Below are 19,378 nucleotides of genomic sequence, written 5' to 3'. Positions count from 1 at the left end.
ACTATTTATGTGTTTTTTGACCGAACATCATAATGATCTTTCAGTCCGAAAAACATTCTTCATAGTAAAAATACAGTTAACTCTGTTTCTAATAGATAAACTCTAAGACCTAATTAAAACGTTTAACCGAGCGTACACATGTAGATAGGAACAAAGATAAGCAAAAGATTAAGGACAAAATAAAACTAATAAAATATATGTTTGGCTATATAAATTCGAAATCAATCTACCTGGTTGAAATCAAAGAGAATACATATTTCTTATAGTCAGACAGTGGTGAAACGAATCCGTGACTAGTTAATTCAACTTCATTAAGTCCTTCAACTGAAGCTACAGTTGCTATTTCAATACCCAGGAAACGAGAATCATCACTGCTGACAATAACAAAATCACCAATATTCAGACTTGAAAGGGATCTGAAATAAATGACAAGAATAACAATGATTTCATAAAGTTGTTTAAAAAAATAGGCAATTCGTATAAGTAAGAGAATGAAATTGAATAAACACAATGCAAAAACTAATTTAGAAAATTGGTTGAATAGTATAGTAAACAACGCAAAATAAAACCTATTGAATAAAATAAATTCATAATAAAGCTGTAATTTGAACAAAGCAATTGCTTGTAATTATACTAAGTAACGAGTTCAGTAAACGTTAGTAATAAAATATTTATTAATGATTCTCTATGCTTTAAAAGAAGTGACAGATTCATTAAATAATTATTGAATAATATCTAGTGCGTTAGCATATTGGAAATCATTCAGTTATTAATTGGTATTTTCTATATTAGAATCTTGAATGATGATAAAGTGATGAAGGACATGTACTTTAAATTAGCAGAAATAAGTGAAATAGTTCTTAAGTTCTTTTTTCTTTTCTATTAAACTACATCTTGGTTATCTGCAATATTTTCTATGACTTATTATTAAAGATATAAAAGGCGAGTCTATATGGATAAGCTAAGAAAACGAGATTGCATAACATCTTATTTAATTGATATGTTCGACTCTAAGTTTAATTAAAGGTCACTTGTACTTATCAACATACTGGATAAAATAGTTTAAATATTGAATTGAAAACCCACTTGAGTAACATTTAATAAATTTTTAAGTGCTTCTAAATCAATAAGCGTACTTTATATTCCTACGGATTATATTGGAAATATCTTTAATTAGTTTTTATTATATACTCAGCATCTCTTAGGCTATATATGTTACGAAACAAATCGTAAATTTATGTATTAATTACATAATTAAATCATTGTAAAGTAGACAATATGGAAATTATACAAAACATACAATAAGGATTCATAAGGTTGATCAAGGGATTTGTGTAAAATGAACCAACTCTGAACTTCATCTTCACCAGATAATGAACTTTGTAAAATTTTCGTCTTCACTAAACGTAAACCGCGAATAGTACCATTAGTGATGGGTCTATAAAATAATAGTTTAGAAATGATAATATTAGAATGATTTATTTATGAAAGAGAAATTATGAAAGTAGCCTCTTAAAAAAAATATATACAAGAAGGGATGGTAAACTACATAGAGATTGTAGGAATGAACAAATCTGATCGACTGAAACCAAGATGACTACAACGTTATGACTAGTACGTTATGACAGATTTCAGACACAGAGTAGCATAAATTTGAAAGGGTTATTCAAGACAATCCTACCAGAAATGACGGAACAAGTTAAGTAGTAGTAACATAATGCTCCGATTTTATATTCTACGTTACTGTTTGGTTCATGTCTAAATGATTTATTTCAAGTTGACTAAAATGTTTACAAAAACGCACATGAAAACTAAAAAAGATGTTTTTTGTGAGATTGAAAAGGTAACAAAGTTCTGTTGGATTTCAAACAGAGCTATAACAAACTATTTATGTATTGAAATATGTTAGTGGGAACAAGTATCAGAAAAAAAGATGCAAACCATTATTTGACATTAATGCATATAGTTTTACATAGACTAAAATAAAACATGAATAATTTAATGATATTTAAGTTATAAAGGTTGGATGAAGGTAGTATTTATTGAATTCACAAAAAACGTGACAAAATAATAAAGACTATCATTTAGGAGCTGTTTAACAAATAATATAATTCATACACCAGTCATGATATTAGTATAATGTGGAAAATAAATATTCAGTGCTGTTTACAGGTAAGTGAAAGTGAAGCATTATCTATTCCAGTAATTATTATTATATAGTGTGGTAAATTGTATTACCATCCATTACGTAACATTTATTTAGTGAAGTGGTCAAGCATCTCTGAGCAACACATGTTCTGATACAGGTCGTTTTCAAATTTAAGAGGAGCAGATTATTCACACTGAGTTAAATAATAATTATTACGAGGCTCTCTGCTACTAGAAAATAATCTTCACCAATTTATGTTAGCATAATAATATGAATCGTAAAAGTATGGTTACATAGAAGAATGTACAAAGTAAACTGACAACCTAAGCCCAATCCACTTATCCACAAATGATATATTGACAAAAGGGATTAAGTTCTAATATGTAAACTAGCAACTCTCAAGACCAAAAGATATGAAGGAACTCTAAGGTACGACAAACAAATCCTCTCTCTCTTCCCCTAATCCATGGAGTTAGCTACCTAACAAATAGTAAAATATCATTAAAATTATGAGCCAACCTAAATTAAATCATCATTAAAAACCTGGAAGCACTGAATAACCGTTTCATCGAACAGTAAAAGAGATTGTATTGTTAGATTTGGTTAATGACTTTAGGGATGACAATTTTGAAAATACAAGTTTATTAACAGATGTAAGGAATACATAAATGATGAATAGAGCAAAGAAAAGTATTACGAAACTACTTTCGAAAAGAAAACGACGATTCATATATAAACATATACTTATTATTATTACTTGTCAACTTTTAAAGATGTTTTGTAGATATTTCCAATTACATGTTCGAAGCGTTCATTATCCAAGTATTCTGTTAACAAGAGTTTAGACCACTTGATAAAAAACTCAATATATTCTTGTTGAAGGTGAGACCGATGGTTTATGAGAATTTTGTGAACACTGGAAAATGAATCATGCTCACCCGAATATCTGTATGAAAAAATACCAAAAGTTATACATTACTTAGGTCAGGCGGAATATGACAGTAACGTTTTATGGGAATGTGATAAACTCTTTTGAACCCTGCGTAGCGATTATCAAATAAGCGTAACTCCATCCAGTTTTCCGCTCACTAATAGTTGCTTAAATAATGAGCTATTTCAACATCAGTGTTACACTCCTGTCAGCCAAAAGTAAGACTCAAAATTTCACAATAGTTTATGATTTATTAAACTACACCGATTGATAACTACGATCTACATATTTAGTGGCCCTTTGATCTGACTCCTATTTAGAGCGTATGGATGTTTGTTATCGTCTTTTCTCGTACATCATCGTCGACTTAAATTGCGTTATCCAAAAACGGAATTAAATAAGTCGAATAACGAGAATTGACTTGAGAATACATATATTTCGTACATAAAGCGAATGAAGCATAGCAAAGCAATTTTGACACGTATGGAAGATGGCTGGGAAGCCAACTCCATCTTTGTCAAGCGTTACTCAATATTTATAGTCAGACAAAATAAAGCTACAGACATGTGATTAATGGAATAAGAAGGGCACACACATATACGCTCATATAAAAACAGTCTAGATTGATAAGCGAATAAATAACAAGGTCAATGTATGACTCAAGTAAAATGAATAGAATGGGATGTCCGAAAGCTCGAATAAGGTATATGGGCTTGGCATAATAACTGACACTACACATAATCTCTCATCTCTACACATAAGAGTAATAAGTACACAGATACCCAGAAGTAAACATCACCATCGTAGATACTTAAACCCAAGTAACAATAATAAATGATGTTTTTTTCGCTTACTTTAGCATATTAATAAACTTACGGTTTTGCAGGATTTTCTGTTAATAAGCTGCATGTAAGCTGTAAACTGCAAGTTTGGCAAACACGTAACTGATTTATACAATCAGGTAACTTTAGTTTCTGATCACTAACACGCAACTGTTCGTGAGATGTATCAGCTGACCTTAGTAGATCGATAATTCCTGAAACCAGCCTATTTCTCGTCTGTATAAGACCCCGAAAACTGTTAATATCTGGATAAATAATGCCTGGGTTTGTGAAGGAAATGTGTTTTTGAAAATTCTGTTTTATCGGCTCCTTTAGGTAGACAAGCCAGCCAGCATTTGCGACTGGAACTCTAGCATATTTAGAGGTACTGTAATGAGCACCGTAAAATTCTCTAGCCAACATTAGGTATAAGTAGACCTAGAAAATAAAATGCCAAACATTGATTGATAAATATGTAGTAAGTATAGCAAATAAATGACTACAAAGTTGGTTTATATATACAAGTGAATTAACCAAATAAAACTGGACAGACAATACCGTAATAACGATTACTCATAATGAAACTTTATAGCTGTTGGTGGTTTCGGAAGAACAAATTTGAGGAATAAACATAAAATGTGATAGACAATAGATACATAGCGACCCAATGTTCACAGGAGAAAGTTTTAAAAACACTGAATTCATACATGTGAACTAGACATATATGACTCATGTTTAAGGCTAGAAATTCCTAACTTCCATTAGCACACAGTAAGTACCTTAATCCCCACTACCAATTCCTGGTGATGGCCAGTACAAAAGAAAAAACTTGCACTAAAGTTTTATTGGCAAGGACCAAAGAATGAATTAGGAAAGAAGATACTGTGTACAAATATATACATTATGTCTTCGGAAGTGTGAAAATCAAGAAATAAAAAGTGTAATAAACTAAGAAGGAATTCTCCTAGTTTAACTTCATCTTGTTCACACATTTGTTCTCCATGATAAATTTGAACAGAACAAGACAACAAGATATGCAGGATGAAATGGACATACTATATTTCAGATCCGTTCATTAGTTGTAAACAGCCTGAAGTCATGAATAATAATAGAATTCTAAATAAAGTTCTGATGAACTTTAGTCAATCAAGTTGAGAGGGATACTTGAAATGGAATGGAAAACCATATTAGGAGGAATGATGTAAAAAATGTCTTATACAGTTATATATATATATATATATATATATATATATATATATATATAGCAATGACGGCGGAAAAGGCTGCAAGAGAAGGAAACATGAAACAACTGTATGACACAACAAAAAACTCTCTGGAAATCACCGAAACCAGAACGACCAATGAAAAGCAAGGAAGGCAAGGTAATCACCAACATTGAAGAACAACGAAACAGGTGTATAGAACACTTCAAAGAATTATTGAATCGACCAGCTCCACTGAACCCACTTAACATCGAAGTAGCACCCACGGACTTCCCAATCGACGTTGGCCCACCAACAGTTGAAGAAATCACCATGGCCAACAGACAAATCAAGAGTGGCGAAGCAGCAGGACCAGAAAACGTTCCGGCAGCGGCACTGAAAGCAGACGTGGCGGTAACTGCAAGGATACGCCACATTCTCTTCAGCAAGATTTGGGATGACGAACAAGTGCAAACAAACCGGAAAAAAGGACCCCTGATCAAAATACCAAAGAAAGGCTATCTCAGCAAGTGTGATAACTACAAAGGCATCACTATTCTCTCAATACCAAGGAAAGTCTTCAACAGGGTGTTGTTAAACAGATTGAAGGACGCCATAGACGCCCAACTTCGAGTCCAACAGGCTGGATTCCGTAGGGATCGATCTTGTACAGACCAAATCATGAAGACCTAAACATCTAGGGGGAAGTATGGGATACAGTGGATAGCTAAGATGCAGCTGGACGATCTAGACTTCGCAGATGATCTGGTCCTCCTATCGCACACGCAACAACAAGTGCAGGAAAAGATGACCAGTGTAGCAGCAGCCTAAGCAGAAGTAGGTCTAAATATACACAAAAGGAAAAGCAAGATTCTCCGATATAACACAGCATGCACCAATCCAGTCACAACTGACGGAGAAGATTTGGAAGATGTAAAAACCTTTATATATTTGGGCAGCATAATTGATGAATTTCCAATACAAACGTTGAGACAGTTCTACTGTATGGGGCAGAAACCTGGAGAACAACGAAAGTCATCATCCAGAAAATACAGGTGTTTATTAACAGTTGTCTACGCAAAATACTTCGGATTCGTTGACCAAACACCATCAGCAGCAACCTACTGTGGGAGAGAACAAACCAGGTCTCAGCGGAGGAAATCAAGAAGAAGCGCTGGAAGTCGATAGGACACACATTGAGGAAAGCACCTAACTGTCACAACGCAAGCCCTCACATGGAATTCTGAAGGCCAAAGGAAAAGAGGAAGACCAAAGAACACATTACGCCGAGAAATGGAGATAGACATGAGAAGAATGAACAACAATAGGATCGAACTGAAAAGGAAGACCCAGGACAGAGTGGGTTGGACAATGCTGGTCGGCGGCCTATGCTCCATTGGGAGTAACAGAAGTAATATATATATATATATATATATATATATATATATATAACTTCCGTAAGGATCTTTTCAACTATGTTACAAAATGAACATAATCTTTACCTGAATACAAAGTGAAGAAAGCAATGATTGTTAACACAATTTCTTTATCATATATTTAAAATATTTTTTTATTTACTTAAAAGGTGAACATCATCTAACTAAACGTGATGAATATATAGCTATGAGACTACAAGAAAACTTACTTGACCTTTATGTTCAATTGAATAAGATGGATTACCAGATTTTAATTCCATAGGAATTAAGTTCAACGTAGGTTTTAATTCACCAAGTAAGGGAATTTCACACAGTAATGTTGAGTCAATTTTTCCTTTTAAACCCAACCTGGATAAAAGATAAAATGAAGTTATAGGACAAAATAATTAATTATTTACACTGTAGAATCGATTAATCTGATTTAATTTTAATTAATTTTTAAGCGATAAAGTGAATTTCAAAAAGTTTTAAATATCACAAACAATATAATTAAGATCGAATAGTTTCACAGTATTTGGGGGCCGAGTCAAGGAAATATTTCCTTGAAAAAGCTTGGACCAGATTGCCAGGCGAAACGTTGGATTTACTTCAAGATTCATTCGCTGAGATTTTACAAATACATTCTTCCTCTTTAATATAACTAAAAGTTTATGACAGCTTTCTTCATTTAAACCAGAATCATCTGTACAGTAATAATTTACGGGTTTTTATAGTTATTTCGTAAATGAATCATAAATATCAATTGTTAAATAGAGGTAGAATAGAACAATGTGTTTTAAACTGTTAATTTTCAAGGTGTGTTTCATTAATAGAAAGTTATACCAGAATCTACCATTAAAACGATAAGAATTTTCTTCTACACCCAAAGACTAACAATTATATTAAGAAGTATACCGCACTGTTATACACGATATAAGTGAATTCCATTATATAAATAAAACACCTCCAGTAGTTTTCTAACGTTACTGACAGTCCCAAGCCGAACTAGAAGAGAGAAAGTCAAGACACACCTGAATTCACAGAAACTAACAAGAGTAGCAAGAAACATTTTCGACAGTGTTATTGTCAGATACAGAAGCAACTGCGAACATGCTACACGTTCTATTCAGAAGGATTCGGGAGGAAGAACAATTGCCGACAGACTAGAAAGAAAGATATCTCATTAAGATACCAAAGAAAGATCTTAGTAAGTGTGAAAACTACAAAGGCATCACACTACTATCGGCACCAGGAAAAGTTTTCAACAGGGTGTCGTCGAACCGGATAAAAAGTTCAGTAAATGCATGACATTGAGATCAACAGGTCGGATTCCATATGGACCGATCGTGAACACACCAGATCGCGATACCACAGATCATTGTTGAGCAATCAATTGAATAAAATTCGTCACTATACATCGACTTCCTTGACTATGAGAAAGCGTTCGACAGTGTGAATAGGAGAACCTTATGAAACCTTCGACAGTATGGTCTACCTGAGAAGTTTGTCAACATCAACTGGAATCCATACAACGGACGACACTGCAAAGTTGTGCATGGAGGGCAGCTGACAGATTCACTCCAAGTGAGGATCGGAGTCCAACAAGGTTGCTCACTCTCACCCTTTCTCTTTCTTCTGGTAGTTGACTGGATTATGAAGACCTACAAAACTGAGGGAGAAGCACGGAATACAATGGACATCTAGCATGCAAACAGACGATTGGACTTTGCAGATGACCTAGCTCTTCTATCCTATATACACCAACAAATGCACGTGAAGACAGCCAGTGTAGCATTAGGCATCAACATATACAAAGAAAAAGGTAAGATCCTCAAATACAACACAGAGAACACCAACCAAACCACACTCGATGGAGAAGCTCTGGAAGAGGTGGAAACTTCCACGTACCTCGACAGCATAGTCGATGAACAGGGAGGATCTGATACAGACGTAGAGGCAAGAATTAGTAAAGCAAGGACAACATTCCTACAATTGAAGAACATATGGAACTCAAGACAATTGTCAGCCAATATCAAAGTCAGAATCTTCAATATAAGACAGTCCTACTGTGCGGAGCTGGAACATAGAAAACTACCACAACTATCATCAAAAAGGTACAAATAATTATAAACAATTGTGTACGAAATATACTCAATGTCTGTTGTCCGGATACCATCAGCAACAGACGACTGATGGAGAGGACAAACCAGGTTCCATCTGAAGAGGAATTTAGTAAAAGACGCTGGAGGTGGATAGGATATACTTTGCAGAAACCATCAAACTGCATCACGGGACAAGCGCATACTTAGAATCCTGAAAGGAAAAGGGAAAAAGGAAGGCAAAAGAATACAATGCGTCGAAAATTCGAAGCAAACATGAGAAGGATGAGTAACAACTGGAAAGGATTGCCCAGGGTAGAGTGTGAAGGAGAGTGCTGGTGGGAGGCCTATGCTCCTCCACGAGGGGTAACAGGCGTAAGTAATACATATATATACACTCAATTTACCGATTCGACCAAATATTTTCTTCAATAGCAACAACATCTTTTATCTTCACTTGGTTAACTGTTGTAACGCTAAAAATGCAAAACAAAATTTATAAAACATTATGACAATACAGGTAAATAAGAGAAAAAAAGAAGCGACAAAACTAGGTTTATGAAATTATGTAGTATTTGTAAGGTTAACAAATTGCCAAGTTCATTATATATGTTGAAGATCAATTAATTAAACAGTAAAGCACATGTACAGCTTACAACAATCAATCGTAACACTATACTAGAATATTAGACTTTCTTTTTATTTATGAGGTCAATACTAATAGTTTTCAGAAATCTTACATTATTGATACGTTAAAAAGATACTTATAAATGATAAATATGACAAAACGATTATCAAATCAGTGTAATATAAATGACCTACATCTACATCCAACTGATATACCAAGTACACATTTATTTACTCAATTTTGAGGCTAACAGTTTATGTTAGAGTTATACGACTATATAGTCTGAAATAACTACAGTTCGAATCCGGTATTTACTTGTCAAAACCACTGTAAAGTAGAAAAGATTAGTTCAGTGAAGAGTTCTCTTTTCGATTAATTTAATTTTTAAAGCTGTACAATCGCAAGTATATAAATATTGTTCGAGATGATAAAAATTACAATAATAGTGATAACGAAATTCTATTAAACATAGTAAGAGTGAGGTAGAATAAACAAAGGCATAAAACTTTTTTTATCATGGAAACTAATAATGGTTTTATTGTTATAAAATAGTACAACAAATTAGATATATAAGGAATAAGTAAAAAAAGGAAATACTAACAATCATTAATTAGAAATCAATAATTTACCTATTACGAGAAGGTAAGTGTTGAATACAGTGTGTTTGGGTCCAGTCAAAAATTTTCGGAATAAACTCTTCCAATTTCGTAAACAAACTTTTTGGTTCAATACCAGAAGCATACCTTAGTTACAAAAGTTAAAGTGTAACAATGAACTTGATAAAAAAACATTGTTGCTCTTTTTCGTTGTCTACTAAAAAGAGTTAGAAGTAATACTAACCACTGAATTACGAATTTACTTCGTATAATAATTACAAAATGAAACTGTACAACGAATCTGAAAGACTAACAATTACCAGCAATTTTATTTTCAGAAAATGAACTGGGAAATAGTTATCATCAGAATGGGGTTTGTGGAAATTGTAGTAATTTTAATAGTTGAATCCATGGATCGATTGTAGTTAGACATTAACACCGTTGGATGCCGGCCGGCCCAGTGGTCTAAAGATTAAACGTTGGCGCACGAGGCCGAAGGTTTTGGGTTCGAGTCCTGCGTGCGGGACCGTTGATGAGCGCTGTTGAGGAGTCTCATACGGCTGTCCAGTGCCTCCAGGTTTTCAATGATGGTCTACCTTACATCGACCTATGAATTCAACTATTTAAATAGTTATCAGAGAACACTTACTAAATTGAAAAAAAAACTATCAAGAAACGATAACATGTAAAGGATCTGTAAAAGCAGTTAAATAATGGATAATTATTTTCGGCTAGTATTAAAACTCTCAAACTGGATTATTTTCGAAACTGAGAACAGTCACTGCTGATTAATTAAAGACTAAACTATAGTATAGATTATTTAAGTAAGAGAACAGCTAATGGATTGATATATTAAAATAATTTGTTGTGCAGTATCTGTCAAAATAATTTTAACCATCAAAATATACGCAATCTAAGCAGTTTCATATGTTTCCAATATTTTACTATCTATATGAAATGTCTTCTACCCGAACAATATGATAAGCAAAAAGACGATTCCCATATTATCAAGCTTTTTGTAAACAAAATAAAAGATCAATAAAACTCCCTTATAAATTATATTCATTTTAAACTTCTGAATCTATTTACTCCCAGCATGACCATGTTTTTATACATCACTTTAAAAAGTTATCAATTCCAAAAATAAATTTGAAGTTAAAACAACTGGTTCGAAGTTAAATATGACAGTTACACTGATAATATAGCTAGCTCTAGGTAATAAAATCAATTCAGCAAATCATAAAAGGATGAGAATTCAATTTACAGTGTAATTGGCTATTATCAAATAAAAATACGTATAACATTTCAAAAAGATATGTGGAAGAAACTTGTAGTAATTTAATCATCAGAACTCACATTTGTAGAACTACTGAAGGACGATAGATGAGTCCCGAAACAATTTGTAAAACATCGTCTCTTTGAATATTATGTCTAGAAATTATCTAAAAACCACCAATAAAGGAAACGTTTAATTAGAGAGAAATTGATAGAATCAAAAGACGAACTTTGGAAAAGAAATCAGTATACAATTTCGTAATTTAACTGGCAAACCTAAATACAATAATGTGGCAATATTTAAATACTGGATGTATGATTATGTTATAAGTATTTGTCTTTCAGCAATCAAATTTAAAACTTCAATTTAGCTTCACACACTTCGGTTCCAGAAGCTGTGTACTATCTATAACAATTATATAATGTCAATGACTCAAAGTATTCTATACAGTTCAAGTTTTGGTCACTTAGTTTAATGAAATCTAGTCGATATAAAACTTGCGAGCTGGTACATTTTAATACTATCATACATAGTAATCAACAATCAGCTGCATGAGAAACAGATGTTATAACCTTTATCTACGTGTCCAGAGTAAAGTCTAAGGTATCCTAAGTGGGATAATAGCATTAGTGTACTTTTTCAGCTGTAGACATTAACTACTCGATAAGTTTTATAAACTTTGTTGATTCATTGGGTGAATGCTCAAATGTATATTTGATTAAGTAAGTCTGCTAGTAAACAATAAAACAAGCAACAAAATATGTAAATAGGTAGTGACATAAGTGAAAACGAGTAAATCTCATTAATTTTGGATAAACGGTATGAATGAATATTATTACGCGCACATCATATGCAGACCAGTTAATATGATATCCTCCATTTTTTTCAAGTAGTGTACTATGAGTCATAATACTAAAACTTAACAGTGAGCACCAGATAAGCAAGTTAAGGCAAAACATAACATATGATAACCATATCCTTTGATGATTGCGCAACCCATTCATACGTTAAGCCATATAATAAAAAACGGATAACAGGAGACACAACTAATCTATTGCTCAATGTAGAGATACTAAGAATAAAACGGAATAAACCAACTGCATAAAATAGACAAAACTAAATAATTAAAAAATATGTGGAAGTTACTGTGCTTTCGCATAACTTCTAGAAACCATATCCACTAATTTCTTGAGAGAATAGGATCAAAATACGTACACCAAATTAAGAAAATTAACTAAAAAACACTGCTGAACACGGTCATCAGACAAGAAACAATGTCTTTGGACAAAGTTAAAATAATACAATAAGAATGACCCATGAATTAGTCCCAAGTATAAAGATGTCGAGAAAATTAATATATTGTTGCAAATCATTTTGCCATAAAAATTAATGACAGCGAGTTTTAATTATCTGAAAAAATTGTTTTCAACTAACACAATTCGACTGAAAGGGAAACATCAATCAACTACATTCAGAATAAAAAAATTTTTAATTTTGATATTTATATATGATTATCCTTCTTACTATGAGCTATTTTAGTTATTTTTTCAATACTCCAACGTTAAACAGCTAAGAAATGAGACAATCTAATTGATGCACTATTATACATAGTGTCAAAATAATGAATTAAATCAGTCTCCTGAACTAATAATAAAATCCTATAAAATATTGTTCTTTATGTGTATTACTTTTTAAACATGACAGTAATATTTACGTAAATTCAAAAAATTTATGCACTTACATGTAACGTATAAAGTATATAAGTAAAAATTGCAATATGTAATTTACAAGCATCAAATATTCATTAAAACAAAAATATCAAAACATTTAAATTCAATCACGTTATTAAAGTGGTTTAAAAATTGAACAGACTAAGAATGTAAACACTTTAACTAATCCGTATTTATGATATTCATAGAATGTAAATTGGCATTGAAGCTTAAAGTATACAGAGAGCTGGATGAAACACCAAAATACTATGACTTATTACTTAAAACTAATTATATAACAGTATTCAAATTCACTAATTTTAATAGTTAAATAAAATTGATTAAAAATATATAATCTTTCTTCTATTAGACACATTTTTTTCATTCATAAAATTTTTATAACAAAATAATAAAACGTTTACCTTTTGAAAAAGTTCATGCACTAAACTACCCGTCAACATTACATCACATTGAGAATTATATGTTTGATTTGAATCGATAACAATAATTTCATTATCCTTACGATAACCACCATCAGTAACCCAAAACTGTTCCAAAACTACACGTCTCAAACAGTTTAAACTACTAACAACTTTTGTAGTTGGTAATAAATAATCTGGATTTAAACATAAAGCCGCGCAATCATTATGAGTCCTATCATTATTATCATCTGATATAATTAGAGTAGAATTATTATACACAGAACTTTTTATATCACCATATACATTCGGAATGATATTTATAGCGTCTTTTATTCGAATAGGCGTATCGAACCTGAAAAAATAAAATAAAATATACTACATACATTTGATGTTCTCAGTTCAAAAAATGAATGGAAAACATTTACAGACGTTAAATAGGATAAAATTTTATGGTTTACATCACAGACTGGTTTTAGTCAAACAACCAGTCGACATCAAGAAGATGTTTTAATATGGGAATTCTCAGTAGTGTTTCCATGACCCTGTCGGAGATCGAACCCAGGACATGGGTTTCAAAATAACGACTAAGAATAGGACAACTGCTTTAATTTTATCGAAGTCTCAATATGGCCATACACAATCGAAGTCGAATGAGTTGCAATAATTATATAATATAATATCAAACTACTACTTAAAACAGTATCGTCAAAAAATTTACTGTGAACTTATTAAAACTTTTCCTACTAGAGGTTTATCAAGGGGTGATTCAATTGGTAGAAAACATCAAAAGAATTCCAAGAAATGTCGGATAACCTGGATATGAACGATGTCAAACTCTACAGCTTCCCCTAATAAGTCATTCATTAACGGATAAAACCACAGGGCAACCTTGATAAATTGGACGTGGAAAGTCGATAGAAAATAAAGATTTTAAAAAAAAACGTGCAACGCAACTTTTTGAAGACAAATCGTATTACTAAAAAAGACAGTAACAACCGATAAGAAGTGAATAGTTATTTACTTACCAAGAATCACGTAGTATGACATTTATTTTGGTTCTATTATCAGTTGTATTACTGACATCATCTAACTGAACAACTAGTTCACTTTGGTCACTATAAAACATAACATACACAAGTACGTTTACGTATAAATAGAAAACTAGCTTTTTATTTGAACAACTATAAGAAGTAAGAAATAAGAATCAAAAAACGTTTGAAAACTGACTATATTCAAAAGTGTACAAAAGCACTAAAATGTATATATCCGAACATATATAAACAGACTGTATATCTTCAGATTTATTGTATAGCCGAAATTATAACCTCTAAATAAACAGTGATGAGCTGTGTACAAAGAGTCACTTTCTATGTCGTATTCATACGAGTTTTAACTAAGCACGACAAAACTTTAACTACATAATAAGTGTTTATTCAGTCATTTTTCTTATACTCTTTTCTGAACACATTTTTTTACCTCACTACAACAGCTACCGTGATGTAGTGGTCAGAATTGTCTACTAAGATAACCCAGCTGGGTTCTAATGGATAGAAAAGTTGTTTCTTTAGGTCCTGTCAAAAAGGCCAGGTTGGTTAGAGAACCTTAAATCGAGCCCTAAAAATAACACTTCTTAATTTAGTCCGCAGAATTCCGTCTTCTGTAATAAGGTTTTTTTGAAGTACGGAGGTACTACATCAAGAAATTCATGCACAAAAACTATGTGTAACCAAAATCAACCATTTGCCCTTGGGCTCCGTGGTTAACCCTTAGGTCGTTAAGACTAATATTAAACCAGTTTTATTTACGACTACCACAAGAAATACCCTTTTAGGGCGTGAGCAACGAAGTAACAACCGATTTCATACCTCTGACGGCACTTGACTGATTTTATTTCTAAAACATACACGCAGTTATTTATCCAAATTCGATTACTTTTGTCCGATTTCTGTGTAAATTAGACGAATTTCGATGATCTTTCATGATTGTTTATTTCTTTAATTCGCTAACATTTATTCAAAAGAATTGTGGTGTACCAAACAAATCAAAAACATGAATTTCACTGAGCATGTGTAACTTTTAGAGAATGGAATCACTGGAAAAAGAAAACTCTTTACTGAACTATTATTGCTTCTTCTTTTCTTCCGTAATTTGTGTCTTTAAAAAAAAGTTAAAATGAATGACGGTAATCATTTAAACACAGCACGTTAATCGTAAAGCCTATGATTATCTTTTTTTTCTGACAATGAAAGCTTATATTTGATTTTTAAAAAAGATTTCTGGATTAATCAAGCATAATTAATACACGTAACCAAGGTAAAATACGTACAACAAAACAGTATAATGGGGAAAAAAACAATTACTGGAACAATTATAAATGAATAATTTTTTAGCAGATAAATCCATCAGATTGACATATCCAATTGTGTTGTACAGATGAAGTATTATTTATGCTATTCTACTATGTGAACCAGAAAATCAGTTTATATGGTTCAACTTAGTGAATTTTGTTCACACAGTGTGAATTCTTAATAAAACGACCATGCAAAAAACAGAAAAAAATAGATGAATATATCCAAACTGTCAGTTACACACAAATTTTTATAAGAAAAAGCGTAAAACATAGTTAGAAAGTCGTGCAAATTTTCAAAAATCAGTAATGACAAATGTTGAATGAAAGAAATAAATGTATTTAAATTTTCATTGATATACATTTATCCGTATGAAATGGTGTCGAAGATATCGTAAAACAAATGCGATTATTGTTGTCGTTGTTGTATGACCTTACTGACATAAAGTCAGTTTTTTTTCAAATAGTTTGTTAAATACTACTCCATGGATTGAATAACATTTCTCAAGTGTTTTTTTATGAATAATCATGCAATTACTCAAATAAATGAAAATTTTAATATACTTACCACTCACAAAGTCCTTAAACAACATGTACTGACTAACCTCTGGAACACTTGGATGACAGTGTTAATTCCTGAAACCGAGTTAATTGGAAACTCCTAACTCATCTAAAATACTCTTAGGTCAACTACAACTCATAGGAATGCCTTCCTATGAGTTGTAGTTGTTTCGAGAAACGGAGAAATAGTTAAGGATATACAACAGAATATAATAAACGATGAAAATGTAAGCTATTATTTTAATCACAGTAATAAGGTACCAAGTAATACATCACGCCATTTGTTTTAGTGCATAGCACTAAATGAATTATTAGGAAATGCCAAAATGTTTCATGTGAAAAAGTTTGCAAGACTGGAGTAGTGTAAATACCAATATAAGATTACAGAGTACATTTTACAGTCTCTTTCTATATAATGGACGTTTTAATATTAACAACGCAAAAAAAACATAACTAAAAAATTTCATTCATCGTCAAACAAATTAATTCTGATAATTTAAACATATAAATATAAAAGGTATTTCATTAGAAAAACTAATGATAACCGACCATTTGTTATCTATTTGCACAACAGTCCCACGTAAAAATGATTGGTCCGGAATTCGAAGTAACTGATCTTCAACAGTACGCTGTTGTTTTAACCTTTGTGAGAAAGAAACATTTGGATAATGAATAATTCTGGCAATAATAAAGAAAATCATCATACATTGTGAAACTGTATACGGTTAAAATTGGACTTATATACTCAGAAAAAATTAATATAATCCATGAGGAAATACTCTACTGATAAACTATGAAACAAATGTATCCACCCAAGTAACGAAATATTGAGTTATGGCACATTAGGTATGATAACGTCTCTTAATAACTACCTGTTGATTAGTAACATTAGTCACCAACCCAAACACTTGGTTCATATCTAGTTCAAAACTTTAAAAAATAATCTTATGTTTCTTCGCATTACTGATGAGCCTAAAACCTGCATTTTAGACTCAATCAATTATAAGTTTAACAAATAACTCAGTGATCACTTCCATTCAGGGTAATCAAGATGTATCGCATTGCAGACTAATCCTTTTACAACCTTTATCAGTATATAGAAAATTATTAGGTGGATGATAAAATCCATATCTAACCAACCAATGACAACAGTGTATGAGTAAATTTGATTTTGACTGTGAGAAGGATGTATATACAAAACAGAGATTTGTGAGTTCCCTACAACTGCATTGATATATTTCAGTAGATAGCAAGGACACTAATGTACTACAGTTATTTATGTGGAAAATACCATAAAGCTTACTCAAAAACTGATAGGATCGGTCATAAACTTGATTATGGAAAATGCATCACTTTGTTGAACAGCACAGTAACACCACAAATTATATTTACACAGTTAGGATTCAATAACTGTAATTATAACATATACAACGTATAAACGTTAACCACTACAATCTGGAAAAAACATTCTGGATGGCAACACATGCACTAATAAGATGATTAAAATGTTTTTGTTATTGTTATGATAGTTAAAGGTCTTATATTCTCATTACTTTATTCGTAGATGCTCATCATATCACCTTATTTATTTTTTACACCTCTATGACCTTTAACATGCACTAATGTAAGTATTATAAGCAAAATTAATCAACTCTAAATCTAAGGTTGGAATGATGTACGCAGCTAAAAACTATGTATCATTGGTCCAACTCTAGTTTGACTGTACATAATCGAGCAATGAATAACAGTGTGCATTTATTCTTTATATTTGTAATGCTTCGCTGTACTCCTCTGTTGTTAATTTGTTAGAACTATCAAAAACAGGCGATAACTATCAAGACTTTTGATTTCAAATTGATATTAAATAGCATCGGAACCATTTTCAACGTCCTTAACTAATTGGTTTATTCACCCTTGAGAAACACTAAGCAAAAAAGAAAAGGGATGAGAACAAAGTTTTAACGTTATTATCAAATAAGAGTTAGAATTTAACCACTAACATTTTTCAATTACAAACGACTATAATAACAAAAACCTACTTCCAACTTAATCTTATTAACAAATACAGGACTTTATCGTGCGAATAAGAAAAGAGACTCAGAGAGTCATAAATAGGTCCAGATAAAAAGGAAAACAATGAACTACTTACATAACTAACTCTTCCTTAACAGGTGACCAGTCACTTAAATTCAGCAACTGAAATGTCTCATCATGTACAGAGGATTGTGTATTGTGTTCATTATGACAATATATTTGTGATGAATCTAGAGTGACAGCTTCTTGCTTAATATGCTTATGACTAGGTAGGTCATCTTTTCTGACAAGTTGGTCTAAAATGTCATCTAATGCGGACAATTCTTCAGTATTTAGGTGGACTTCTCTAGTAACAGAATGTTTTGAATTTGTATCCCTTTTTGGTGTATTTGTACCTTCAGGATTAGAAACGCTGTATTCGTTTGGTTTTCGATAATTTGGTGAATCTGGGGAATGTGCAGTTGAAATTTCAGTTGCTTTGCGCTTCGATGCTGAACAAGTAAGCAATGCAGTGGAAACCATCTTTTTAGCACGGTTACTAGTAATCGCAGAACGATGCGATATTACATCATTAAATTCACTCTCCTTTGATGTTGTTTTTACAACTTGATCCTGAGGAGCATAATTTAAAAGGTCATAGTTTCCTCGACGGAGCTTAGCAGAAATTTGTGCTTGTCTGTTAGAACACATTTGTTGATTTTCATTCTTATCGATGGGATCACTAGAAAGTAAATCATGCAGCTTTGATCGAAGAACCTCATCACGACGAACTGTAAGCGATGAACGACGAGCAACAACTTTCCGTTTGCATAACTTTGGAGATGAAATCTTGTCAATGTGTATAGTTCCCAAAGCTGCTCTACCACTTAACGAAGCTCCTAAATTTCTGTTAGTAGGATCGGGTGTTCCAGGAATAATGAAGCTTTCGTCACAACTAGAGTGCTTTGATTCTACAGATAAAGAAACGAACATTAGAAAAATAAGTATGAATCTAAGGTCAAATTCTGATTCACCAATAGAATACTAGAAATATTTGTGGATGGAAAACTAACTACGCTTGTCAACTCATCGAATTTGTGAAGATATTGAGTGAAATATATCTGCTATAGGATTATGTTTACTTAATACAAACTACTTACTACAAAAACAAATTATAAAAATATTAACACTGAGATTGTAAGTATGAAA

The 19,378-nt window shown here is 32.0% G+C and overlaps 1 protein-coding gene across 1 annotated transcript in view; it reads right to left on the bottom strand.

Annotated features, from left to right (window-relative positions):
* Positions 1-19,378, bottom strand: part of DNA2 (Tripartite DNA replication factor) — a 40,175-nt gene that overhangs the window by 18,911 nt on the left and 1,886 nt on the right. Inside the window, exons 3-14 of the mRNA XM_051216125.1 lie at positions 18,306-19,140; positions 16,706-16,798; positions 14,274-14,363; positions 13,249-13,600; positions 11,198-11,283; positions 9,875-9,988; positions 9,025-9,093; positions 6,749-6,887; positions 3,957-4,339; positions 2,907-3,095; positions 1,301-1,438; positions 231-416 (exon numbers count right to left, since the gene is read on the bottom strand). Of these exons, the coding sequence (XP_051066679.1) occupies positions 231-416; positions 1,301-1,438; positions 2,907-3,095; positions 3,957-4,339; positions 6,749-6,887; positions 9,025-9,093; positions 9,875-9,988; positions 11,198-11,283; positions 13,249-13,600; positions 14,274-14,363; positions 16,706-16,798; positions 18,306-19,140 (2,674 nt within the window). The remainder of the gene's footprint in view (positions 1-230; positions 417-1,300; positions 1,439-2,906; positions 3,096-3,956; positions 4,340-6,748; positions 6,888-9,024; positions 9,094-9,874; positions 9,989-11,197; positions 11,284-13,248; positions 13,601-14,273; positions 14,364-16,705; positions 16,799-18,305; positions 19,141-19,378) is intronic.

Source organism: Schistosoma haematobium, chromosome 4, assembly GCF_000699445.3.
Source record: "Schistosoma haematobium chromosome 4, whole genome shotgun sequence".
NCBI classification, from domain to species: Eukaryota; Metazoa; Platyhelminthes; class Trematoda; order Strigeidida; family Schistosomatidae; genus Schistosoma; species Schistosoma haematobium.
Note: the sequence above shows the minus strand (reverse complement) of the source record. Positions and strands in the feature narration are given on the sequence as shown.